Source organism: Sarcophilus harrisii, chromosome 1 (genome assembly GCF_902635505.1).
Source record: "Sarcophilus harrisii chromosome 1, mSarHar1.11, whole genome shotgun sequence".
In the NCBI taxonomy this organism is placed as follows: Eukaryota; Metazoa; Chordata; class Mammalia; order Dasyuromorphia; family Dasyuridae; genus Sarcophilus; species Sarcophilus harrisii.
The window spans coordinates 447,044,017-447,071,923 of NC_045426.1; the positions used below are offsets into that span (position 1 = coordinate 447,044,017).

Consider the following 27,907-nt stretch of genomic DNA (forward strand, 5'->3'; position numbering starts at 1 on the left):
CTTATGTAGCAAGATAATTGTATGGATATACATATATTGGATTTAACATATACAACATGTATTGGACTACCTGCCATCTAGGGGAGGGAGTAGGGGGAAGAAGGGGAAAAGTGGGATCAGAAGGTTTTGTGAGGGTCAATGTTGAAAAATTACTCATGCATGTTTTGTAAATAAAAAGCTATAATCATCATCATCATCATCATCATTTTAAAAAATAAGGCAGAAAGAACTTAGAGCACAAAGAAGAGAGTGTTTCCCAGCAGCACAACCAGTCACAGACAGGCATACAATCAGTTATCTGGAAGTTAGTTCTTTCATTTTAATCAGTCTTTTACAAAACTTCCCAATCATTTAATAAAAGATGGCCCTCTTTAATAGCCTTAGACATTGGTCACTATTTAAACGAGACATTCTAAAAAAGTAATCACAGAATACTTTATAGTAATTTACAAATGAATGGTACACATTTAGATACAGAGGTAGAAGTTCACTTTTACAATGTTTCACTAATACACAGATACCAAATTCAAGGCACAAAATAGTTTGCTTTACAAAAAAATACTGTAAAAATGTCATCTGCTGTTCTACAATTTGAATAAAACTTTTGAAAAAATCTTTACACCCTTTCGCACTCCACAAAGTTTTTTTCCCCTTACTAATCATAGTTGGCACAAAAATGGGAATTTTATATAAACTGTTGCTTTGATAAGCTATGTACTCTAGGCATGAGTCCAGGTAAAGAAATATAAATACAGCAACTTCCTGGGGGAAGGACACTTTATGCAGCAAAATTTGTAGGCAGAAAAATGTAAAGTTTTCCTAAACATCTAGGTCTCCAGAGTGATGGACAGATACCTAATAAAGTTTTTCAAATATAAAATTTGGAATTAGATTTAGAAAATTTATTTTAACTTTTAAAAGAAGAGACCTGTTCAGCTTTCTACCATGCCACTCAAGAACATTATTTTAGCTTTGAAAAGGTGGAGATTTAAAAGTTGTTTCTGCAAACAGTTGAAGATACATGCATATTAAAAACAATCCAACCACCACTTTTGCAAATTGGAGCTAACAAGTACAAATTAGGAGAGTAGTACTGTCATCATTCTTTTAAGTTGCAAAAAGTTGGCTGAAAGTAATTCTCAATTGCATGAATTTATAAGTCCTAGAGAAATTTTGAAGAAAAACACGTCTGAAATTCACTGAAGTTACTCTCTCTAGACTTTTCTTCATTTTCAACAACAATGATAGTCTGAAGATGGCACATGGTGCATTTCTATAAAAAATTTGACAGGTTTTAATGTCCTAACTAAAGGACACTGTTGGCAACTATTTAAGTTCATTTTTGCCTATCACATTTCCCAAGTATTCTAATCAATTAATTTACAGTCTATATAAAAAAAAGTTTGATTTGTAAAAGTTCGCACAGGCTTAGGATCCAGAAAATGTCAGAGTAGATGCTGACGTGCATCATCTTGAAACATTTTGATCGTCTTCAGCTCCAAATGACAATCTGGACAAAACATTCTTAAATCCCATTTTTAGCTTCATTATTGTTTGTAGCTTGTTTTCTTTGCGCAATGAAGGGGTACATACACTTGTCTGCTCCTAGGAACCGATACATGCAGACAACTGCTTCAAAAGGTAGGATGCTGCAAAGGAAGTTAGAAGGTTTGATCATCATTTTAAAAACAGGACCTTAATTTCAGTAAGCATCTGGAGTAGAAGACAGCCAGTTTGACAAAGATGTATACAAAAAGATTTTAGAAATGTTACCTCTTCATGAAAGTTACAATGTACATGAGGCGAGGAGTGCAGATCATGGGCTGGTCTGTGAGGATGGCCTTCATGGCTTGTTTCACACAATAATCTGGCTTTAAAGGTGGCAGAAATGGTTCGATTTCTTTCCTGGAAATGGTATATTTAAAAAATTAAAATAAGAACAAAAACTAAGTGTGTCTGTTTTTTGTAAAGTACAAGAGAGTCAAATGTGATAAAACTATAAAGCTAAAAAACATTCCTTCAAATTATTTTTGTAGCCTCCCTATAGGAGGCCAAGGTCAAGGCTAAGGCTGTAGTTCTTAGGTGAAAAACAAACACTAAATATGGAGGTGATGTTTGTTGTTATAGCAGTAGCATAGCTTGGGAAAGACAACCCTTTCTTTAAATGACTGAAGAACAAATACTAAAATATTTCATAAATAATCTGAGAACATTTACTCTATTAATATTATTTAGTTCATTCTTCTCCTTTTATAGATGAAAAAAACAGTGAGTGACTTGCCCAAAGATGTACCAACTGCCAGAGTCAGATGTGGAAATAGGATTCAGGCTGTTGACTCCTCTTCCAGTGGTTTCCCTTCAAGTCTGGGGTACTTCTTTTTTTTTTTTAAATTATCATTAATTTTCCACTAATACCCTGCAGATCCATGACTGAATTAGTAAAGGTTGAATTTAGGTTGTTGTGTGCTTTGACTCTATACCATATCTGAATGTATATTATCTTTGGAGAAATCATTATTTTGAACTCACTTTTTCTTTCTCTGTTAATGTGGCTAACTGAAAGGTGACTATACTATTTAATACCTACTTGTCACCATTCTCAGTGCTTCGAGAGCTTCTCAGTGCTTCGAGAGCTTCTCAGGCTCTCAAGCTGAGTACTTATAGTAAAACAAAAACAAAATTTAAAAAAAGAAAAAAGAGGATTGAATTAGAAGTCAGGATATTTATATTCTACTCTTTGTTCTGACTTATCTTTATAAACGGGACAAATCATTTAACTGTGTCCCATTTGCAAATGTTGCAAGTCTTCCACTACTGCTTTGATGTACTGTTGATCTCAAAAAGCAACATATTAAGAACAAGCTCTGAACAAGCATGTAACAAGTTCAATTGTCTTTCTTTGCTCAGTCACTTAAACTCTCAAAAGTTTCTCATTTATCTTCTTATGAATGGGTTGTACAGGATAGTTCTTAGTTCAAGTTAGAGATAACCGTTCCAATCTTTCTACATGTATCTGGCATGCCAGAGACATTCTAGGCAGCCCCATGTGGATCTGCTCTCTTGCTAGGAGTATTTTCTGTCACCTTTTTCTAAAAAAAGCAGGTGGCTTACAACATAGGTCTCTGAGGAGACCCTAGAAAAATGTGCATTATTATTCTGCTGTCAGCAGTGATTTTCTATGCAATCAAAACCCACATTAAAGCGATATTTAAAATCCCACTGTTGCCCTTACTTACACTAATATAGAAACAAAGTTATTTCTCAAAAAATAATCTCTTAAGAATCTTGCAATCATTTGTCTGAGGCAAAAAGTAGAAATCTTGACAAATTCTGTCTTGATGTCATAAGTATATTTCCTTTGTAAACAGAATCTGTGATGGAATCTCTGACCAATGAAATTTTGAATAAAATACAGGTGACCTTAAAAAAAATAACCTCTAAGGGAAAGTTTTGATGCTTAGGTTGATTCTTTAGGATAGAAAGTGCTTTTCCAACAATTTTCCTACTTGATAATTTCATAGTAATCTTTATGAGGCACTATCAATATGATAGTTGCTTGTACTTTAATTTTAATAATGAGTTTTATGCATAAAATAGCAATTACTATCTAATGCTTATGGTCACAAGGTAGACTAAAATTTCTGAAAAACCAATCCCAAGAGGGAGGATTACTTTACTCTCACCCTCACCTTCTGTCCCATTTTATGGGAAAGGAGAAAGGTGGGCTTTTCTTACCTGATTCTGCAGCCTCTGAACATGCCAGTATCTACAAGGTAAGGACAAACTAAGGTTGTTTTAATTCCATCCTTTTCAGCAGCCTTTAGCTCATGGCTCAGGGATTCATGAAAACCCACAACTCCAAATTTGCTGGCACAATAATCCTGTGTTAGAAGCAAGAACAGAAACATTAAAGAGGCAAGCAGACTAGATGTACTGGTCCTATTAACTTTAGTTAGATGTCTGATATGTTACAGGTGAATGAACAAAGAAAAGGAAACTATTTTCAAGGCAGATATTTGATTTGGGTCAGTGCAGAAATAATATTTTCAAAGTGACAGCAGAAATAGATGAACATTTTTTTTTTTTTTGGCCACAGCAACTAAGTATCATATTACTTTGGGGAAATTACCACAAAGATTCTATGAAAGCTAACAAGCTAAAGTTAAATATGGAGAGAGGTTCTCTTTGAAGTGTCTGGAAAGTTTACAAATGGTCTCTTGTTCAGTAAATGAGACTGAAAAACCAGTTTGTTTAAATTAAGGCTAGAACAAAGCGGAGTAGTCTAGCTTAGAGTATAATTTGTTTGAGTCTCTGACTTTTTTAAAGCTAAAGTTCAAATTAAAAAAATATTAAATAGCTTGGCTTCAGGTTAACACTACTTTAGGAAACTCACTTTCCCAGGATAGAGAAAAGGATGTCCTTCCTAATTATGTGTACCTGAAGACTAGAACCAGGATAACCCCTGACCATAGCAGAAAAGATTTTTTTTTTATTTATTTTTTTTTGGTAAACCTGGATTTAAAGATGTCTTCTTCACTTATGTTTTCTACTTTATCTTGTAGAATATCTTGTAGAATTCTACAGCGAACTCACAGTGGCCCTTCTGCATGCTTAATAACACCCAACATGGTACTACGCTCACCTTTAAAATTAGTTTGTGATATATAACCTATATTAAATTGTTTGCTTTCTCAATGAGGAGGGAAGGGAAAGAAAGAAGGGAAGAAGAGAATTTGGAACTCAAAACTTTTCAAAATGAATTTTGTTTAAAATTGTTTTTACATGTAATTTGAATTTTTTTTTTTTTAATTAAATTAATATGTGATTAGGAAGATCATTTTAAATGAAAAGATAGTCTTTGGAGGCTTATTGACATCTCCCATCTCCCACTGCTACCTCTTCTGATACACTGAAACAGAGATGGATTAACCTGAATAAGCAAGTAACATGTTTCTCCACTATCCATTTTTAATAGAGGCTTGACTTGACTTCTGCTTCTTTGCCTCTATAACTTCCTTCAGGGGTCACCTTATGGGCCATCTCCAATGAGATAGCTTTCCTGGATCTCTGATTGTTAGTGCTTGCTACCACCTCCATAAATTATTCTGTATTCATTTATCTTGTATATGTTGTATCCCCTTCCCCTTCCCCTGATAAGTTCCTTGGAGGTGGGGAGGGGAGAGGGAAAAAGATTACTTCATTTTGTTCTCTGATGTCATCAATGTGTTGTATGGTAAATGGCACATTACAGACATTTTACAAGTACTGTTTGGATGGGACTGCAAATGTTCTGTCTGGGATGGTAAACTCTGGCCAAGGTTCTCCTGTTGCCACTAGAATTAACAGTTACATATCTGGGCCATTAACTTCCCTGACAGCCATGAAGGATCAGTACTTGTCCTTCTATCTGGATCAGTTCCAGCATGATGTTCTGTTAACTGAAAGGTTTAAGTACCTAACAACTCCTGTCAATTGTAATAAAAGTTGATTCTGAAGGGAAATTTTGCAAAAAGTTATTCTCATTCTGACTAGCAAAACCAAAATCCTTTGGTATGGGTAATGATGGGGAAGTCCTTGATGGACTATGAACTGTTTAAATAGCAGTTAATCCTATTGTTACAAGTGGGCTTGACAGTTAATATATACAGATTTAACAGAAGAAAATTATTTATAGTTGACAAACCTCAACTCCAGCTGTACTGAACAAGCCTAGGGAACTTGCAACTGTCACAATGTGACCATGATTAATCTCCAGCATCGTAGGAAGAAAAGCTTTAGTGGTCTGAAAAAAAAAAAAAAGTTGAGTGTCAGCAATTATTTCTAATGTTATCTGTAACTCATCTAGAACATAAAATTCCTATTAGAAATTAAATTTTAGTTCCAAATGTTTTATTTTCCCAATTTAGTAAAACAAAAACAAAGATAAAGATTGGGAGGATAGCTGAATCTTATTCTCCTCAAGATGATCAGAAATAGATAAATTGCCAATACAATTAATTACACATATCCTGATACTCCAATATTACATTACCTGGTAGTATCAGATGACACAGTCCACCTAATTCTGGTGACTTGTTTCAATGAAGACAGTTATATTATCATCTTCAGTTTTAATTACCTCAACTTAAATTTTTTTTCTCATTTCCATTCCACAGAGCAATTTTTTCTTGGTAGAGAAAAGATTAAGCAAAATAAGAGTTGAATAGTTTGGCCTTCTTACCACCCCAAATACTCTAAGCAGTAGCAGTCTTATCCTTTCTCTGTTACTTCCTTTTCCTTCAATGAAATTTTTATAAAACCATGAAAACCCTTATTTTTGTCCTGTTGCCTCCGCTGTTCACTCTTTATTTCCTACCAGGACCTAGGTGCTTGATAACCTAACTTTAGCAGTTCATAAAAGCTATAAACCAACATATCCATTTGGAAAATCGCTCTTCCTTTTACTCCACCATACCCAAACCTGACCCATCCCTCTAATAACATGGTTTCTAAAACCTGGTTACTACCAGGATATGTTTTACCTTGCCTGTTGGCTTTCCAAAGTAAGCACATATTCTAGTTATAATCAAAGTAAAAGAACAATTAATTACTCCTCTCCTTTTGGAACCTGCCCCTTATTATAGTCTAATATAGCTACTATTGTTATGTATCTTTAATGAAAAGCAATTGAATTACTGAGTTGCAGTTTACTAAACTCTCCAGATCTTTTTTTTCCTCATATGAACTACTGCCTAGTCATATCTTCCCGGTCACTGACAGTTATTCAGTTACATTACGTAGTAGTACCAGATGACACAGTCCACCTAATTCTGGTGACTTGATTCAATAAAGACAGTTATATTATCATCTTCTGTTTTAATTACCTCAACTTAATTTTTTTTCTCCTTTTGTTTTGATTTTTGTTTCACAATATGACTTTTATAGAAATGTTTAAAATGACTGTGCATGTATATCACCTGTATCAGAGTCCTTGCTGTCTTGAAGAGAAGGAAGGTGAGGGAGGGAGAAAAAAAAAAATGGAACTAAAAAATCTTACAAAAATGAATGCTGAAAATTACCTTTACATGTAATTGGAAAAATACTACTGAAATTAAAAAAAAAAAATTCAGAATAGTCAGAATTCTTTTTATGTTGTTCCCCCTATTTTGTTTTTTTTAGAATAACTCCTTTATATCTTCAGGATTTCATTCTTAAGAGCTTCTTATCCCACTTGAGCCAGTTTCCCTTATATTAGGCCATTGGATCCTGCTTATCCTCACTGTGAACGCTTTGAAATCTGTTCTGCCAAAATCTAAAGTGATATCTTTGCTCCTCTTGATCACAAGCTATAGGACATCAAAGATTACCATCCCTTCTACTTCATTTAGCTGACCATCCTTTCAGAAGGATGAAATTATATCATACGGGCCAGCTTTAAGTTTCTCAGCTACTCTGCTTTCAGCAGAAAGAAAACTCCAGTTAAATGTCCAGCATTGAAATCTTCCATCGCCATGATCTCATTCTTCCAGACTGGATTTGTGATCTTTTCCCCAAATGCTTCATTCAAACTTCTACCTTCAGTTCTATAGTATGCTTTAGTGACAATATCACTTCTCTTTCTCCTGTGGTGATGACTTAATCATTCAAAATGTACTTTTTAAGTGTCCATAATGTTCCTCTTTTATGTATATAAAACTAAAACAATTCTTTTTCTCAAAGAACTCATGTTTTATCAATATCTTTTCTTGAGTATTAACCAGTTGCTCTCCATTATGTCTGCTTCTTGGGTTCTTGAATTTCCTCAAAAATGAGTCTTGCTGTTACCTAAAATGCTTCACCACCATTCCCTTTATGTATTCTATTCTTTTTGTACAAGAATTATCTTTCCAGACCCATATTTAGGCACAAGTAATATCTAGTAGATAAAATTTGTTTCCTAAGGATCACTACTTTATCCTGTTTATTACCTATACTTTCTATTTTTGTGTATAGACATCTGAGTCTATGGGTTTTATCTGTTGGCTTTCAGATATAATTCTCCCATAAATTACTTATTGATCCTCTTTTTTCAGCTATCATTTTTTTTTCTTCTCCTAATTACATGTAAAGATAGTTTTCAACATCCATTTTTGTAAGATTTTGAGTTCCAATTTTTTCCCCCGCCTTTTCAGGACAGCAAACAACCTAATATAGGTTATAATATACAATATTTAAGTCATATTGTAAAAGAAAAATCAAAACAAAAAAGGAAAAACCATGAGAAAAAAAGATGAAAATTAATAATCCAACTATCCTTTCTATGTGAAACCCATTATTCTCTATCTTCATTTTAAAACCTTCTTGATCACATTCACAAGATAGCATTTAAAGCCCTTTGGGCTTTGTTATATATTACCCCACTTTAAGAACTCCAGTGTTTAGTCAATTAATTGGCTTTGCTGTTCCTCAATGGCTTTTGTATATTCCATATCCATAATTCATGTTTTCCCCATCTCCCCCACCAACTCTGAATCTCTAATTTACTTTTCAAAGCTCATCTCAAAAGCTATCTCCTGAGGTCTCTCTTACCTCCCCTACCCCCTTGATTATCTGCCTCCTATATACCCTTTTGTTTTTTTACTTTTTTATACATATTTAAATGTGTACATTGTGTACATGTCTATGATATCAAATATATCTGAGCAAGGATGGTTTTGTTTTTTTCCCTGAGGCAATTGGAGTTAAGTGACTATGCCCAGGGTCACACTGCTAGGAAGTGATAAGTGTCTGAGACCAGATTTGAACTCGGGTCCTCCTGACTTCAGGGCTGTTGCTCTATCCCCTGCACCATCTTACCTACCTGCCTGAATGGTTTCATTTTTTTTATCTACAATGAATAACAGACTGCCTAGCACACTACTGGCACAAAGTAAAATTTTTTTTAATGTAATTCAACCCTTCTAATTTTTTTTTTATAAAAAGGTAACTGAGGCCCAGAGACAGGATATGATTTGCCAAAGGCTATACATGTCATAATTGGCACAGTTGAGATTTGAACCCAAGTCCTTGACTTCCAAATCCAGTACTATATCCTTCCTGGTATCTTATTAAAAAACAGTGCTATTCCCCTCACATACCCTTTTCCCCCTACTTCTTTCTTTCCCCTACGTCTGGTTAATCCTAGTGAACTTTGTCCCCATGTCTCTTAGTAAATCTTGTATGTTGTTAGATTAATTTTGTTAGAAAAATCATTTTTCATCATGTCCTTATTCTACTCAATAACCTTCAATAGTTGTTTACAAAATACTTTAGTCTATAAATTGACATTCAATTTCCTGTAAAATCTTACCCAAACTACTTATAAAAATTGTTAGTAATTGACACATATAATGCTTCTAAATTTGCAAAGAGTTTTATATACTATTATCAATACCAGTTCCATTTTGTGGATAAACAAATGGACATTTAGGTAACTTACACTTAACTCACACAACTAAAAAGCAAAAAACAAAAACAACCCAACAACCACTATTAACCAAGTCAAAACTTTTGCTCCTATCTCCTTATCTACCTTACCTGTTAGATATTCATTTGACTCATGTTGTTATTATCTCCTTCAAAGACCCAGCTCAATCCTGATACCAAGAGAGACTACTTGGTATATAAAGACTACTGGACTTGGAGTCAGAAAGTTTGAGTTTTGAGTTAAGTATTGGCTGCCTATCAGAAGACAATTTCCAGAATAATGTAATGGTTCTCAGAGAAGATGACCATTGTCAGGAGGACCCTGTGGTGGAAAATCCCAAGTGATACTCTGGTGAACTGTTAATAAATATGGGTCCAAAGTAAATGTGAAATTGAAATATCTGTTTTGATGATTTTACAAAGTTATTTTTAATCTCCCAGGAAAATATAATGAGAAAATTGTTGTTTTATGTTTATTTGTTAATGCAGGCTTATGAACTTTTTATATATTAAGCATTTTCTAGGGCAGAGAAAATAAACCTCTCCCCTTTAATATTCATATAGTATACTAATATGTTTTCAAAAAAGGACCTTGTTCTCCATATTTGGGGGATCCCCTCGATATAAGACATAGCCAAACTTTGTTTCAAACTTCCTTATTTAGTTGCTTTGGGGTGGAGATATACTTATTACGCACATATGAGAAATCTGACACCCCTCCACCCAGATAAATCTAGGGCTGTGGGAGCCTAATCTGGAGCCCTGTGGCAGAAAGGGCTTGTTAGGTGTGTGATCACAGGCAAGTCACATCTCTCAGAGTCTCATTTCTTGGTCTATAAGAGGAGAATGTCATCTGACCTATGTACTACACAGGGTTGATATGAGGCTCAAAATGAAATAATTATATGAAACTGCTTTATAAGTTATAAAGACCTATACAAATAAGTTGATAGTATTAGTATTTTATAATTGTGTAGTGCTTTAAACTTTTTAAAGTACTTTCATATATATTTTCTCACTTAATCCCAACAAATATCCCAATCTTTCCTATAAAGTATTCTCAGATTATACCAGTTCACAATAACTGATCCTCTTTCCCCCAAATTCCTAGATGATACTCTACTCTGTACTATATAGTTTTAGCATTTACTTATACATAGACTGTCTTATATTGCTTGTTCCAGTATTAATAGCCTCCCTAACTAGATTTTCACTCACAGGCATTCTCATATAATTAGCAGTACTAAGTCAATGCTGGGCAGAGTTTGCAGAAATTTCAACTTTTTTTTGTACTGACAAATAGGAGTGGCTGGGATAGGTCATTCATTGCCATTGAAATTGTTCATGAACCCTCAATTTTGAGAATCATTGTTTTAGGACATTAAAAATCTATCTTCAGGCTCTAGCCAAATTCTAGAATGAAGATTATTGATAGAGTACATTCTCAAAATAGGTCAGGAAAAGTATTTGTATGTTTCCAGATTGTTAGTTAGGTATCATGTTTTGGCTAATCAACTTCACATTCTCCAAAAGTATTTCAAAAGTACTAGCAATACAATTCAAGAATTACTAGCAATAAATTCTAAGTCAATTTAAGTCACTTCTTATTACCTTTTAAAGACTAGATGGAAAGGAAAAAGATTTAACCAAAGTGGTACCAGTAATTTTAAGAAAATTTTTTACATATATCTTTCCTAAACGGCCCAAAATTAACTCCTGATAAATTCACATGATATAAAATCCTAATATTTGCTAGTTAACTGATGTTCTGAATCATGTCTGCTGCAAACAAGAATCCAATCTAATACAATACAATTCTAAGTTTCTGGTTTTTGTGTTTAGAAAAATGCAAAGTAGTTTTGCTCTAATAATCTTTACATATTCTTATAAGACATTTTTTCCTATAAGTATTAAATGATTTATCCATTCCCCTTAGGTTCTGTAAGATTTCTTTCTATGTACATCTGGTAGAGGAAAGCCATTTCACTGGGTTCTGTTTTTGCTTTGTTGACTATCAGATTCTGATAGTGATAATGGGAACTTTTTTCTAGTTCCGATGGCACCTTTAAGCATATTTTATTTTTGTTTGACAATAGCACTTGGTCTGTGCATCTTTCTGTGAAGGGTGGCAACTGGGCAAAACATTTTAGGAAATGTCCATTTGTCACAAGAGCCAAACATTTTAAGTCAATTCATAGAGAAAGAAAAACTATCTTCCATCCCTCCCGACTTAAGAGTAACTGACTTCAAGAAATCCATGAAAAACAATCCTGATTTGATATTTTTTGCTTTTCAACTAGTTTTACTGGCATCTTGTAGACACAGTATAATTGGAGGATAAAACCAGAATACCTACTTGGTGAGTTACCCCACTTCTAGCAGCTAACAAAAAAACTGTACCAAACAGCATCTTAAAAAAAGGAAACTTTGTTTTTGGTTAGCAGTTTCCCTCTCCCATTTCCCATCAAGGATAAATTTGGCTTTCTGTGAATAAAAGACTAAATTTGCCACTGCTTTCTGTATAGCTCTAAGATAAACACACTTTGACTAATCAGTAGAAGGCCTTTCTTTAGAAAGAATGTCATTTTGTAGGCATCACAAAACTACTCTATGAATGAACATCCAACAGCAAAGACTAGTATGAGGGTATTCAAATCATTACCACTTAATCAGTCTCCTTTCTAAACCTTGGCTTAGGTTTCACATGTGCATAATACAGTATGTGACCGAGTGCTGAGTTTCCATTAAACATTTCCTCAGCAGCTTGTATGGAAGGAATTAACCATGTTGTTTATGCTTTCACAAATAAACTCAGACTCTAAATTCATGAGAACAAGAGCAAATTATTTAATCAACATCAATCTTATTATAAATATGAAAAAGGATGTGAGATACTGTTTATTTTTACATGTATTTAATATGGAAAGCATTACTTTTAGTAATTTTCAAAAACAACTTGACTTTACGTACTATTTTACCTTCCTAATTATTCTTGTCCCCTGCAGTTTGGTAAGACGCCATCTGAGATGACTAGTACGAGGCACTCACTGGTCGACACAGTGTGATGGGCACAATGAAATTTGGTACTTCATAATGCATTATTAATGCAAACAAATATTACACCAAGAATAAGGAAGGGATCACCAAAGGGTGAAATGTCAGTTGCTATGACACCAGTCAGTTCAAATTAAGGTTCTAAGAGCTTTTCACTTGTTCCAGAATAGTCATGAGAAAAATATAAGGGCAAATATTTGAAATGCAAAATCCAATGGCTTATGTACAAATCTAGGGCTGTGCTGCCAAAGTGAAAAACAACCAAGTTACACAATTATCAGATGAATTTCTGCCAGTCCACATAGTTCACCTGAAAGAAGTTTTGCTTTGTTACACAGATGATAACGAGTGACTATTTAGGTCAGTGGAATCCCAAACAGTAGACAGTAGTCTATCACTGGCTCAGACTTACCTGGGCAGACCTCTAAGCTGGTTGCTGGCATTATGCCAGCTTCCCCATAACTGGCAGGGGATACCAGCAGGGAGTTCAGCTGGCAGAGACTTGCAAGCTCTCTCAGCAACCATCACAGGACTTCAGGGAAATACAAAGTAGGTCTGAACATCAGGAAAAAGGCTGGGGCCCTCAACCTAGAGGGTTTCAAATTCTAGAGAATTGCACAATGCTTTGTCACATTCTAACTAGAAGTATTTATAAAATGGGAGGCTTTAGAGTTGAAAGGAATCTTAAAGGTCAGCTACACTTTCTACATAGTATATAATACACCATTTGAGCTATAAAGACTAGAGCCATACATAAATTATTGTGTATTTCAATCCTGGTCAAATATCATAAATTGTAGAAGATTTTGAAATGAGTTTTATCAAAAACCTATAATACCAAATTCTTACTAAAGGTTTCTGTCAGAAAGTTTGATATCGATAAGACAGATAAACACTGAAATTCTAACAGATGCTACCTAACATGTTTTGTGAAATATCCCAAACATTTTCCATTATCTCAACATTTCCTAAACAACATAAGCATCTTTTTATTTTCTCCAAAAGTAACTTTCAAAGGTACTTGTAAAGCTCTGATGTTTTCCTGTGTTTGCATAGTCTTAATGACTTCTTAAACAACACATGAGTGAAGCTAAATGAACAATTACAAGCTATGCCACATTGTCAGTAATTTGTTCTTACAGGTTTACGGCAAATTAACTCTTAACAGTCTAGCACTCCATCCCTCCCCTTTCCAAAAGTCCTCCAGTTCATTCTTGGCGTTCTTAATGAAAGATTTTACAACACAAAGAGGCCTGCAGCTGCACCGTCAGGACAAATTAGTCGAAAACTAAACAAATGAGAATGCAAAGAAAGGCTCCATTTGCAAAGTGTGGCTTTTGAAAATTTGAGACTGATAACATTTTAAAGATGTAGGCAAGGACATAAACAAACTTCTATTTGCGAAAAAAAAAATCAGATTAATGGATAATAATGAGGAAATTCAAATTCTCACAAGAGATTTGCACATGCACAGTATTCTCTTGTTCAATTAAAGAAAACACTTCTGAAAATCATGATTTTTTTCTTAAACACCTTTTTAAACTCCCTATTATCCAACTATCTATGAACAAGAGGAAGAATCTCAAGTTTAGCCCCATGATATTCTGAAAAACACGATGGAGAGATTATGAGAGGAACAGGAAAAAATACCTTAATGTCTTCTGTGAAGCAGGCAGGTTGATCATAAATGTGAAAAAAAAAATACTATGAATGATGATAAATACTTCTTGTATAGGAATATACATAATTGTCATAAGCTTATATGCTTAGTAGTACTTTTAAAGGGTAACTTGGTGGTGCTATGGATAGTGATAGCTCTGGAATTGGAGAACCTGAGTTCAAAACTAGCCTCAGATACTTACTAGCTATGTGATCCTGGGCAAGACACTTCACCCTGTTTGCTGCAGTTGCCTCATCTGTAAAATGAGCTGGAGAAGTAAATGGAAAACCATTCCAGTATCCTTGCCAAGAAAGTCCCAAATGGGATCCTGAAGAGTCAGACATAACCAATCAACTAAATAACAACTCTTTTTAATTTAAATCCCTTTCTCCTCATTACAATTCTGTATATTAGGTAACAAACACTGCCTTTATTTTACAAATGAGAAATGACACTTACTAATTTCATGACTATGGCCCAATTTCCTCATCAATCTGAGGGTCAAAGATGATCTGACTAAATTCAACATTCTTCCTACTATGCAGTTTAGTCTCCTCTCGGTCTGATATCACTAAATGGCTCCATGTTCACCTAGGTATCTTCCACTCTTCTCCCTTGCTTACCCACCCATATCGAATAAGCTGCAAGATCTCAGTGCCATTACTACTACCCTCAACAAGATCTCTTGCATGCATTTCCTTTTTTTAAAAATTTTTTTTTTATTTACCAAGTGATCATAGGTTCTGATCACTATCCTCTGCACAAAAGCCTTTTAATTAAAACTGGAGTCTCTTCCTTCTACAATCCATTCTACAGAGCTGCCAAGATAAATTTTCTTAAGAACAGGTAGGATAATATCACCCTTGTGTTCAAGAATTCTCCAGTGGCTCCCTATTACCAACGAGATAAACAAAATAAACCTGAAAGCACTCATAATCTGGCTCTAATCCACCTTTCATCCTTTCTCTCTTATTAATTTTTTTAAATTTTGAGTTCTAAATTCTCACTCTCCCTCTAATTCTTCCCCCACCCAATAAGGAAGCAAATAATATACATTATATATATGAAATCATGCAAAATACAGATTTTGATACTAGTCACGTGGCAAAAAAGAAAGACAAAATAATAAAGAAAGTGAAAAAATATGCTTCAATTTGCACTCAGAGTTCATCAGTTCTGTCTCTGAAGGTGAGCATCATTTTTCATCATGAGTCCTTCAGGGTTGTCTCAGGTCATTGTTTTGATCAAAATAGCTAAGTCATTCATAGTTGATCATCTCACAACAATGCTATTATTGTGCATAATATTCTCTTGGTTCTGTTCATTTCATTTTTATATCAACTTATATAAATCTTCCCAGGTTTTTCTGAAATTACCACTTCATTATTTCTTATAGTTTAATATTATTCCATCTCAATCATATACCACAACCTGTTCAGTAATTCTCGAATTGATGAATATCCCCTCAATTTCTGATTCTTCAGTTCCAAATTATTCTCCAGACCAGTTCACAACTCCACGAACAGTTTATTAGTATATTTTTTCATATACCATCCCATGTTTGTCATTTCCATTTTCTGTCATATTTGTCAATCTGATTGGTAAAGATAGTATGATACCTCAGAGTTGTTTTAATTAGTAGTTCTCTAATCATTAATGATTTAGAGTATTTTTCTGTACGATTATTGATAGCTTTGATTTCTTCGGTGAAAAGTGCCTATTGATATTCTTTGATCTTTTATCAATCAAAGAATGTTTAGTCCATTTTTCTAGAGTTATTTCATATATCATTCTCTATCATTCATTCAACATTTTATTCAAACTGACTTATAGTTCCTCAATTATGACATTCTGTCTTTGTCCATGTCTTCTTTTCTGGAAAGCTTTCCTTTCTATTTGCCTCTAAGATTCCCTTGCTTCTCTTAAGGCTCAACTCATGTGCCATTTACCATGGGAAGCTTTTTCTGATCTCCTTGGTTGTTAGTGCTCTCTCTCCTCAAATTATTTTGCATTTGGAAAATGAAATGTAAAAATTGTATTTTCTGGGTGAGAGCAGGGACTTTTTAATTTCTCTGTGCTTAGCACATAGGAGGTACACAATAAATGTATATTTTAGTCGATTAATGTTCGTTGAATAAAATGTCAGTAAGTCAATTATAAATTTGATTTCATAGTAATTTTACTGCATCAAGTTCTATTGATTAATTTTTATATAACACATTGGAATGATATTTTTTTTATGTTAAATTTCTTGCTGTGCTGCCTAACTTTGAAGTAGATTAATTTTGTTGTCTTGACAATTACAGTATTGTAACTGTAATAATGTTTTCAACGGCACATGTGACAAAACTGGAACCACACAGAAAAAATTAGTAAGATTTCTGTATAAGAATGGCATGAACATACATGAAGCATTCAGGTATGAGGGGAATCTTTACATTAAACATCTCTAATAAAAAGTCTGAAATCTACAGGGAAGTGACATAAATTTATAAGAATAAAGATATTTTCCATAATCAAAGGATATGAAGTTTTCAAAAGGAGAAATGCAAAGAATTATCTAATAATTAGTCACTAATAATCAGAAAAAAAAATCAATTTTGAACTCTAAGGTTTCCCCTTAAATCCACATCGACAAAGAATAAAACATGGTAAATTAAAAGTTGGAGAAACTAAAAAGCATGATAATTTACTGTTCATAGAGTTGGGAACTGACCTATTTTGGAAAACAAACTACAGATTCACTAATGATAAAGTTCACAATTAAAAAAAAAATTCCAAAAAAAGAAAGCAAACTGAAATTTTGCACATAGGGGTAATAAATTATCCATGGGAACATATATTTAAAGATAATAGGATCCTGAAAAGATATATACCTAGAAAAAAGATATAGATTAAATGGACTAGGATTCTTAAATTCCCAAGTGTTAATGTTTTAAGATGCTGAACACTAAATTTTGAAACTTTACAATATTCATAGATGAATTAAGAAAATCTATTTCCTAACGTTACCTTTTAGGTGTTAACTAAACACAAATTTAACTTTTCCTAGTATGTAAACTATATGAAATCATATTTTAGTCCTAATGAACAACTATTTTGAAATTTGTACCACAGAATTATAGCAATTAAGAGTTATCTATGGACACAGAGAGAGACAAAAAGGATACTTAACCAAATTATGCAATACTTTCCCCAAAACTTTTGAGACTGGCAAGAGGGAATAGCTCTCTAAAGCAGCCATCTGTGAGCATTTTTCAAGAAAACATTTTGAAAAGTGCATTTCATTATTCCTTTGCAATCTTCTATCTTGCATTTTATGTATTTAAAATTTTTACTCTGAGGAGTCTGTAGGTTCACTAGATTTTCAAAGGGAATTAGAATACACACATAAAAGATTAAGCATCCTCTAAAGTACTTATACAGAGGTAGGTCATCTTGACTTATATCTGAATTATGGCAAGATATCTTTCCCCTAAAATATAGGTCATACTATAGTTCATTCTCTATTAATTAAATAAAAACAAGGGAATAGGAAGAATCCAAGAGTCAAATTTTCACCAAGTTAGCCCTCTTATGTTTTTGATTTATTATTTTTGTGTCTAGAGATTTAAAATTGAATTGCAGAAGCAGTTAATATCTAATACATATATGCAAGAACATTTCTATAGTTGCCTTGCAGCCAAAAAGCTAATAAAAGAAGAACCAGACTTTTTAAATGGATACAATTAGAATGATGGCAATACTAATAATTCAGCAAAAATAAGTGCTCATTAAACAGTGACTACTGCTATTAAAGGATGAGATGATGTTACTTCAAATAGTGACTCAGAACTACAAAAATTTCCTAATAGTACTAGTATATCTATTGCTTCAATTCAAGCCTTATATTTAAAACTCAATCTCTTCCCAGTAGATGAGACATTAAGAACAAAATTCAAAAGATTTCAAAAGATTATCAATAATCTTAGATGAAAGACTGTTCAAAGCAATGAGAAATACAAATTCAGACAACTCTGAAGTTTTACTTTTACAATCAGCAATCTGGCAATGGTAGGGAAAAATGGAAACAGTGCTGATGGAACTACAGGGACACAGGTACAGTAATATAACAAGGCTGTGAATTAAGTAATCATTATGGAAAAGTTTGGAATTATATAAGATAAATCACTCAACTATTCATAGCTTTTGATCATCAGATCTCTTGGCATATATTCAAAGAAGGTCAAAAAACAGGAAAAAAGATCTCATGAATACTAAAATATTCATAGCACCATTTTTTGTGTATTTAAAAATAACTAGAACAAAGTAAGCCTATAGGGATGTGACTGAATAAATTGTGGTATATCAATCGCAGTGCAAGCAGTATTATTGCACCATAAGAAATGACAAATAAGGAATTCAGGGAAGCATGAAAAGACTTGTATGAACTGATCCAAAGCAAGGTAAGTAGAACCAGAATAATATAAATAATGACAATTATAATGTAATATAAAGAGAATGCTAAGTGAAGCTGAACACTAATTGCAATAAACATTTTTTCCCCTTGTAAAGGTGTTTGTGGAAGTGTGTGTGGGTGGTGGGTGAAGGACCTAAACCTGGTTGTTGTGTTGATTGATTTTACTTAACTTTTTTGTTGCAAAGGAAGGTTCATGGGGTAAGGGGAGGTGGTATTTCCAGAAATTATTATGACGTGAAAAAGGAATCACTACTGTTAAGTAACTTAATGTGTGACCTTGGACAAATAAGTCTCTTTAGGACTATTTTCTTATTTATAATATGAGGTGGTTGGACTATATCAAGGATTATTCTTCTTCTTTTTTTTAATAGCTTTTTATTTACAAGTTATATGCATGGGTAATTTTACAGCATTGACAATTGCTGAACCTTTTGTTCCAATTTTTCCCCTCCTTTCCCCCACTCCCTCCCCCAGATGGAAGGAGGACCAGTAGATGTTAAATATATTAAAGTATAAATTAGATACACAATAAATATATATGACCAAACCATTATTTTGCTGTACAAAAAGAATTGGACTCAAAAATATTGTACAATTAGCCTGTGAAGGAAATCCAAAATGCAGGCAGGCAAAAATATAGGGATTGGGAATTCAATGTAATAGTTCTTAGTCATCTCTCAGAGTTCTTTCGCTGGGTGTAGCTGGTTCAGTTCATTACTGTTCCATTGGAACTGATTTGGTTCATCTCATTGCTGAAGAGGGCCAGGTCCACCAGAATTGATCATCATATAGTATTGTTGTTGAAGTATATAATGATCTCCTGGCCCTGCTCGTTTCACTCAGTATTAGTTCGTGTAAGTCTCTCCAGGCCTTTTTGAAATCATCTTGTTGGTCATTTCTTACCGAACAATAATATTTCATAACATTCATATACCACAATTTATTCAGCCATTCTCCAATTGATGGGCATCTCAGTTTCCAGTTTCTGGCCACTACAAAGAGGGCTGCCACAAATATTTTGGCACATACAGGTCCTTTTCCCTTCTTTAAAATCTCCTTGGGGTATAAGCCCAGTAGTAACACTGCTGGGTCAAAGGGTATGCACAGTTTGATAGCTTTTGGAGCATAGTTCCACATTGCTCTCCAGAATGGCTGGATGTATTCACACTTTCACCAACAATGTATTAGTGTCCTTATTTTCCCACATCCCCTCCAACATTCCTTATTATCTTCCCCTGTCATTCTAGCCAGTCTGACAGGTGTGTAGTGGTATCTCAGAGTTGTCTTAATTTGCATTTCTCTGATTAATAATGACTTGGAACATCTTTTCATATGGCTAGAAATAGTTTCAATTTCTTCGTCTGAGAATTGTCTGTTCATATCCTTTGACCATTTATCAATTGAAGAATGGCTTGTAAATCAAGGAATTCTTAATTTAGAGATGATGAACTCATTTTCAATATAATTAGTTTCTTTTAAAATGCTATGCATTTAAAAATATTCAGCTGAACCAGCTACACCCAGAGAAAGAACTCTGGGAGATGACTATGAACCATTCATTACACAGAATTCCCAATCCCTATATTTTTTGTCTGCCTGCATTTTTGATTTCCTTCACAGGCTAATAGTACACTATTTCAAAGTCTGATTCTCCCTGTACAGCAAAATAACTGTTAAGACATGTACACTTATATTGTATTTAATTTATACTTTAAAATATTTAATATGTATTGGTCAACCTGCCATCGGGGGAGGGAATGGGGGAAAGGAGGGGAAAAAGTGGAACAAAAGGTCTGGCAATTGTCAATGCTGTAAAATTACCCATGCACATAGCTTGTAAATAAAAAGCTATAATAATAAATAAATAAACAAATAAAAAATAAAAATATTCAGAAAGGGAATCCTATGGGTTTCAATAGACTGCCTAAGGGGTGTATGATACACGAAACATCCAGAACTCCTGTTCCAGACTCTAAACATAAGAGTAATGAGTTGCAATGAAAATTTAACACACCAAATGGAGTTTAGAGCAACACCTATTTTTTGGATGATCTAACGAGATAATAATTTCATTAAAAGAACTGTCTGCATTTGGCAATCAGTAAATTGAATATTTAATGGCTTAAAAAGTAATTTCTCTCTTTTCAGAATTCAAATTTCCCTGTCAGTCAATAAGTCTTCCTACTGTAGTGTTATGTTCTGTGTTCAGTGCTGGAATACAAAGAAAGTGAAGACTGTCCTTTTCCTCAGGCTAGAATCTAAAAGTTTATGTACAACACATGAGGATAAAGTAAAACTAAGGACATAAATCATTTGTCTAAAGAAATAAATCTATTTATAATCAGTTGACAGGGTAGATGAGATAGTTAATTCAACTCACAGATTAGAAATCACTATTTGTCTCTACATTTTAAAATTTTCTCTACAAAGTTTATAGTAATTATATCAGACAAAATTATTAATGCTTGATACTATTTCTGAAATGTTATTTCCTATTCCTTTTTAATCATGTCATATACCTCAAGAATAGACTATCATAATTTACAAGTTTTTGTTTAAGGGCTGGATATGAATGATCACATACATGTTTCCTTCTATATTAAATCATTTCATACAAAAATTTTGACAATGATTAAATTTGGGAGATATTCAGGTTTCTTTTCCCTCTAGCTAACCCCTTTCTTCTCTATACACCTCAGTGCTATTTCTTAAAAACAAATAGGAAAACCACAGTAAAAAGGAATAAGATCAATATTAATCAGTTAATAATCAAAACTGTACCCATATTCTAAAGATAATAAAGAAACACCTAGTAATTTGCTACTGATTTAAGACAATTTCCTCATCATGATTTCCATTAGTTATTTTGTTTTTAATAGCAAGGATTTACTTTTTTTTTGCACAAGATGCTTCATATTTATCCAGGGAAAAGCTAATAAAGCAAAAAGCAGTCAAATGAACACTAATTTGTAGGGCATCCCTATCTCCTACCCTTAGAAACTTTTGCTAACTTTTATAAGGATGTAGGTAAGCCCAAGTAGCTCGGTTTAGAACATCCCTGATCTGGACGATTACATGAAAATGGATTGGTTTAGGATAAAGTGGAGGAAGATGGGATGACATAGTTGTTACAGAGTTCAAGAACTGTGTATTTGCTCTTGTGCATGTGTACATGCACGTGCGCGCGCACACATGCACACACACATAAGCTCTGAATAAAGGTTGCTCTTGGAGAAAAGGTAATATAGTACTTCCCTAGGGAAAATACTGTGCTGCTCCTTCAAAATTTTTCTATAAGCACACATAGGCTTTGGAAGTTATACAAGTTATGCAAGGTTCTACCTGCAGTAAAGGTTCACTTTTTTTTAATATCAGTATTCTTCTGGTGATATCACAGAGTTACAAGTCATCTTAAGCATTTTAAGAATTAAAAGTGAGTATGATTCAAAGGGAAATATGATATGTGAAGGACTTGAACAATTTGTAGCACATTAAAAATGAGGAATTAACCCAGAAAGGTGGTATAAAGATAAGGGATCAGAAAAGGTCAGCCAGTTACATGGCAAGACTGTGGGATACCCAATGGATGATCTGCATACTTGATTCATATCTATGTATCAAGAAAATGAGGAAGGTATTTTAAATATGTTTAAAACAAAACAAAACAAAAAAACTTGTTTTCTCCCCCTTTAAACAAATCTATAGGAAAAACGAGTATAAACCACACACAGGTTAAACAGTTATAGGTACGTTGCTTTCCTGAGAGAATAATCAATCACACTGTTGAGACTATAGCTCTACTAAAGAAAAAATCAGATTTAATTTAGCTTTAAAAGGTTTGGAAAAAAAAGTCAAAAAGGGACAAAAGGCAACTCTGGGACTAGAGTGTAGAAGGAAGGGCAGATTTTGGAAATGAAGAGGATATTTAGGGGCTTTTTGTACTCCTATTTGTACCCATTCCTTTTTAATTGATAGAACTAACTTATTTTCTCCCCTCTCCTTACTCAACCCAGCACAAGAGGCTTAGCCTCCTGGGATATTGCCTAATTCATTTTACTCTGAGGATAAGTCTTTGAGAATGTCCACTTGACCTCAACTTTCTGACATTATTTCTCTCACATAAAAAGGGCATACTCACTCTCAAATGACTTTCATTTTAAGAAAAAAGAAAATCCTCTTAAAACAAATGTTAGGATAAACCTGATTATTGGCACAATTGTCATAATTTGTCATAACACATACCCGCTATGGTTCTAAGTACTTTTATAACCTAATTCTTCAAATTTAGAATTCATTGCTTTTGAAATTTTCCTTTCCCAATCAACAAGAGCTACTGTACCCATCACTTTTTCTTGCCCACTTTATCATATTAAGATATGCATTCTGAAGTTTTAAAAAACCAGAGTTTGTGCTTAGTAAAGTAAGATAACAACTGTGATATATTTGATATTTCCTTAAAGAAAATCTTAGCATTATCTAGTCATTTATAGGGAAGGTCTACTGGGACTTGGGAGCTGGAAGGAAGCAATCAGAATTCCTTTATTGGTAAACTTCTAGTGCTTTAAGCAGGAAAAAATAAGATCAGCAGTAGGGAGTGAACTCACCGTCTCCAAGCAAAGCTACCCCTTGCTATTAAAACTAGAAAATGAAAGAAGATAAATATAGAAGATAAAAATTAAAAAAGTGAAATTAGATTTTGATAAGTTCCAGCTTGGTGCTGGTTTTTTTAAGATTATATTACATATTGTCTAATTTATGGGAAAAACTTTCTGGTGAAATTAACATAAAAGTTGTCATTTAATAAATTAATCATGCTAAGTCAAACTCAAAATTTATTCGAAGACACTCAATTCTGTACTCAAAGTCAAAAGAATAAGTGACATTGAAATCAACTAGTAAATTAAAAGATAAATTTATGTCAGTGTAACAATGTTTGCCTATTTCCAAGGAAGATCCTCTCAAACATTAGCTGAAGAATTCTTTTTTATTACAGTGTTCATTTCAGTTCAAGTCATTTCCAATTCTTCTTTTTTGGGGGGTGGGGGGTGGGGTGGGAGAAGAGCAGAGAATCTGTCTGCACCTTCAAGCACAAGCATTTGTTTGAAGCCCTACTATGGATCAGGCACTGTGCTAAGCAGCTGAGAGTTGCCTCAGACACTCAAAGATGAAGTAATTTAGCCATGGTCACAAAACCATGTATATATAAAATGGGGGATTAAATCCAGTATCTCTGAGGACTTTGTTACTTTACTGAGAAAAGAAACCACTTGCTGAGAGCTTTCTCTTCATTTTCTAGACCTCACAACTTCTTGTATAATTCTCCATTCTCTCCTTTTCTCTGATTTCTAATAATGAGGCTGCCCTTCTTTATACATGTAATCTTGATTCATTCCCATAAGTCTTCTCTAGCAAACTGCTCCTACAACTATACCTTTTCCTTCATGTTCAGTTTTTCCCTTCTGGTTTCTACCCTTCTGTCTACAAATATGTCTATGTCAGCTCTATCCTAAAAAAAAATGTAAAAACCCTAAACCTTTCTAGCCTTTTTATTCCCTCAAATTCTCTCTCTCTCTCTTACTTTGCAGAACCAAACTTGTAGAAAAGTAGTTTATGCCCACTCCCTCCATTTAATCTCTTCTCAACCCTCTGCAATTTCACCTGACTTCATCACAAGTATAATAACTCTCTAACATTACCAATGATTTCTTAGAAGACAAGTATGATGATCTTTCATCTTTTTTGACCTCTCTGCTGCACTACTGCCCATTGTCCTCTCCAGTATACCATCTCTTCTCTGGGTCTTTGTGACACTGCTCTTATTTTCCTCCTATCTGTTGGATAATTTCCCCCACCCTACCCCCAAGTCTTCTTTTCTAGATCACCATTTGCACCTGCTCCATAATTGGGGAAGTACTCCACACTTCTTTCTTGGGCCCTCTTCTCTAAGTAACTTCATTGGTCCACACAGCTTTAATTTTCTCTACATTGAAAATTCTCAGATCTACAAATTGAATCCTAATCTCTTTCATGAATTTTAGTCCTGTCATCATCTGTCTTTTAGGATCTATGTCCATTAACTATATTCCACCTTTTTCAGATTTATTACATATTGCCCCCCTCCATGACATTCACAATATAGGTAAACTAGCCTTTTTTCTATTTCTTTCATATGATACTACATCTCTCATCTCTAGGACAAAGTTCTGACATTCTTCCATCCCTGAAATGCACATCTTCACGTCTGTTTTTTAGAATTCCTAGCTTTCTTCAAGGCTCATTTCAAGAAATAGTTTTAATATTAAGCTTTTCTCGATTTCTCAGCTTTCGGTGCTTCCCATCTGCTTCAAGCAAACTACCTGGTGTATTCACACACACATACACACACTACACACACACACAGTATTTCTCCTTGCTAGACTGTAGTTCTGTGGAGGGCAGGGAGTGTTTCACTTTTGTAAACTCTTAGCCCTGGAACTAGCATAAAAAGTAATTGGTTGATGCATGCCTTTTGATTGATTCCTAGTAGAATTCTGCTCAATATTTACTTTTGCAGACTGCCTAATTTCCATTTCCAACTTCCAAACCATAGGTTTTAACATATATTATATGATCCTGGGTAAATTACTTAATCTCTGAGACTGGCACATCATAGGGCTTAAAACGAATGCTTGTTGATGAAGGTATAGATCTGTTTGAATACAGCAAGCTTATCTTCTATATCAAATTATAGCACTGGATTTTGCTGCACCCCCAATCCCTTTCTTCCCCCAAAAGAAGAAATTGGAAACTATATGAACTGAAATGAATACTTATAAAAAAGAATTGTTTAGCCACTATTTTAACTGAGCAATAGACATTTAGAAATGGGAGGGTCTTCCTTGGAAATAGGCAACTGTAGTTATGCTGGCATAAAGAATGGGGTACCTTACTATTATAGTGGGAGGACTAGAAAAGAGACTGTTATAATAGAATCTCCTAATTCCTTCTAGCAATAACCCCAATGACTATGGGAAAAGAGATATTTATATTTCTCAGCAATGCATCTTTTCTTAATTGTTCCTGATAACATCTCACCTAGCCTTTAAATTCTTTATTACAAAAATTGATTCTTTGGGAAAACATATTTGGAAATGAAGATGATTTAAATAAAAGCCAAACAGTAGTAATTAAAAATTGCTAGAACAAAAATTATGTTATTCATTAGGTACCAAGGAATAAAAAATTTAGTAAAGGAAATTTTCAAATGTAGCCTAGTATCTCATGCTTTTCTATTTCTTCTACATTTAATTCACTTACAGAAAAAAAATTCCATTCAAAATTTTCAATAGGGTAAGCAGTGTGTTAATTATCAACTCATAGAAAGCAAAATCAGAGGCAATTGTTTTGAATTTAATTTCCTTAAAGTACCCATGTGTTATGTAAATTATAATGTATTTCCCCTTTGCATTTATTTTAAGTTCTGTCATTTAAATTGATATTAAGTTATATGATATTAATATATTGTAGTAAAAATGTAGTAGTTCACTGTTTCAAGCCTACTGGTAAATTATTTGCCCCAAAGTGGTTCATATCTTTGAGAGAAATGGAAGTAAAACAATATTGCTAACATTTTATCTCTGAAAATGTACCTAAAATAGTTCTGTGAAAATTAGAACTTTTTACATTCTATTCTTTTAGTAGTCTCAACAATCTAATGTTTTGTTTCTAACTGTGAATTAATTATGAATGACTTGTCAATTGGGCTAACTGTAGGTGTCACATTCTGTGTCATAACTCCAAGCAAACTTTAGTAATTTTCTTCACTTGTTAACATATGCTAGCAGGATTTGGTGCAAAGTGGTCAAAGTTTTTATGATAATTATTCAATTATTTCCCTATACTCTGCTACTTTAAGCTTTAGGCTTTATGGGAAGGCAGTCCCCAAAAGCTGTAAATTGATATTTTGGCAGAATATGACAAAATGAAAAAGAGTTCGACAACATGCCCTTTTAGGAAAGCTGTTAGAAAAATGAATCCATAAGATTAAAATAAAGTTATATAAGACTCTGAAAGATGTTGTTTCAAAAAGATAAAAAATGCTAATAAAAGGGATTTAAAATGAGCTAGCAGAATATGTAAAAGTAAATCTGATTCAACCTTCACAGGAAAACACCACAACACATTATAAGTAAATTGATGCCAAAAGGTAACTTTCCAAGGCCACCTGATTTTGGGTAAAATTGTGCTTAATTACTAGCTACATTTACATAGACTTTTGACAGCTGAATTGAAGACAATCCTGAGACCCTTTTAGAAAATGGGGGTAATGAAGGTGTTTTAGAAGGGATTTTCACTCAAGCAAATGATTTCTAAAGTATTCCCTTTTTCTCTTTCCTTTCTCCTTCTTTTTTTTTTTTTTAAAGTTTGGTTTGGTTTTATGAAGGTGGCCAAAAGATGTTCAACTTTGGCTAGAATAATTAAAGTCCAAGCAAGAACTAAGGACCAAGGATACCAAATCTGATACTGTACCCTTTGGCATAAGGAAAATAGGAGATTGTTCTTTTGTTCCCCATTTTGACCCTTTTTGGCGGGAGATGTAGCTATTTTATATAATAAAAGAAAGATTATCTGGGTTGGACTAGAGAAGAAAAGAAGGGGGAAAAGGATAGTAAGAAAAGTTACCAAAAGGCAAAGAGATAAAAGTTCATCAGGATGTAAATATGAACTCTGGAATGAATAGCACAGCACTCCCTAATCTTTCAACCTAACGTTTGCTCAGAGAAAGAGGCAGGGGATGCAAATAAATTATCAATGAGGATACTTTCTCTTACACCTCTCTTCCCCATTAGTCATAGTGGAGAAGCCAGAATACTGTTGGTTCTCCTCACTGCCTGACTTCCATTTTAGCATCATAATTCACTCAGTGATAACTCTTTCAAAATTTATGCTATTCAACATAATCCAAGTTCTTGTAATCTTTATCAACTTCCAGAATATTCTCTGTCCTTCTCCAATGGGGGCAGTGCTTTGATCAGTTTCTCCATTCAACTTTTGTCCTGATGTCTGATGATCCCTTAGATACCCTAATTTCCCACTTCCTTGATTTACAAAATTCCAGTGACTTACTCCTCCACTTCAGCTATATGCAAAGATGATACAACTGACTTTGCCTTTGCAACCAAGTGCTTCATTTCCAAAAAGTTTGGAATTCATGAACTCAAAACCTGTAGTCCTTTTCAATTAACATTTTGCAACAATTTATGTTAATAACATGCCTCATTGTTTTGCGGCTGGGATACAAGACTTGAATTCAAGTGAGTTGAATCCCACCT

General features: G+C 33.8%; 1 protein-coding gene across 1 annotated transcript in view; it reads right to left on the bottom strand.

Annotated features, from left to right (window-relative positions):
• Nucleotides 1-294: 294 nt before the first annotated feature.
• RDH10 (retinol dehydrogenase 10) overlaps nt 295-27,907 on the bottom strand; it is a 37,290-nt gene continuing 9,677 nt past the window's right edge. The window contains exons 3-6 of the mRNA XM_003759702.4: nt 5,684-5,782; nt 3,736-3,881; nt 1,774-1,905; nt 295-1,649 (exon numbers count right to left, since the gene is read on the bottom strand). Of these exons, the coding sequence (XP_003759750.1) occupies nt 1,526-1,649; nt 1,774-1,905; nt 3,736-3,881; nt 5,684-5,782 (501 nt within the window). The 3' untranslated portion in view covers nt 295-1,525. The remainder of the gene's footprint in view (nt 1,650-1,773; nt 1,906-3,735; nt 3,882-5,683; nt 5,783-27,907) is intronic.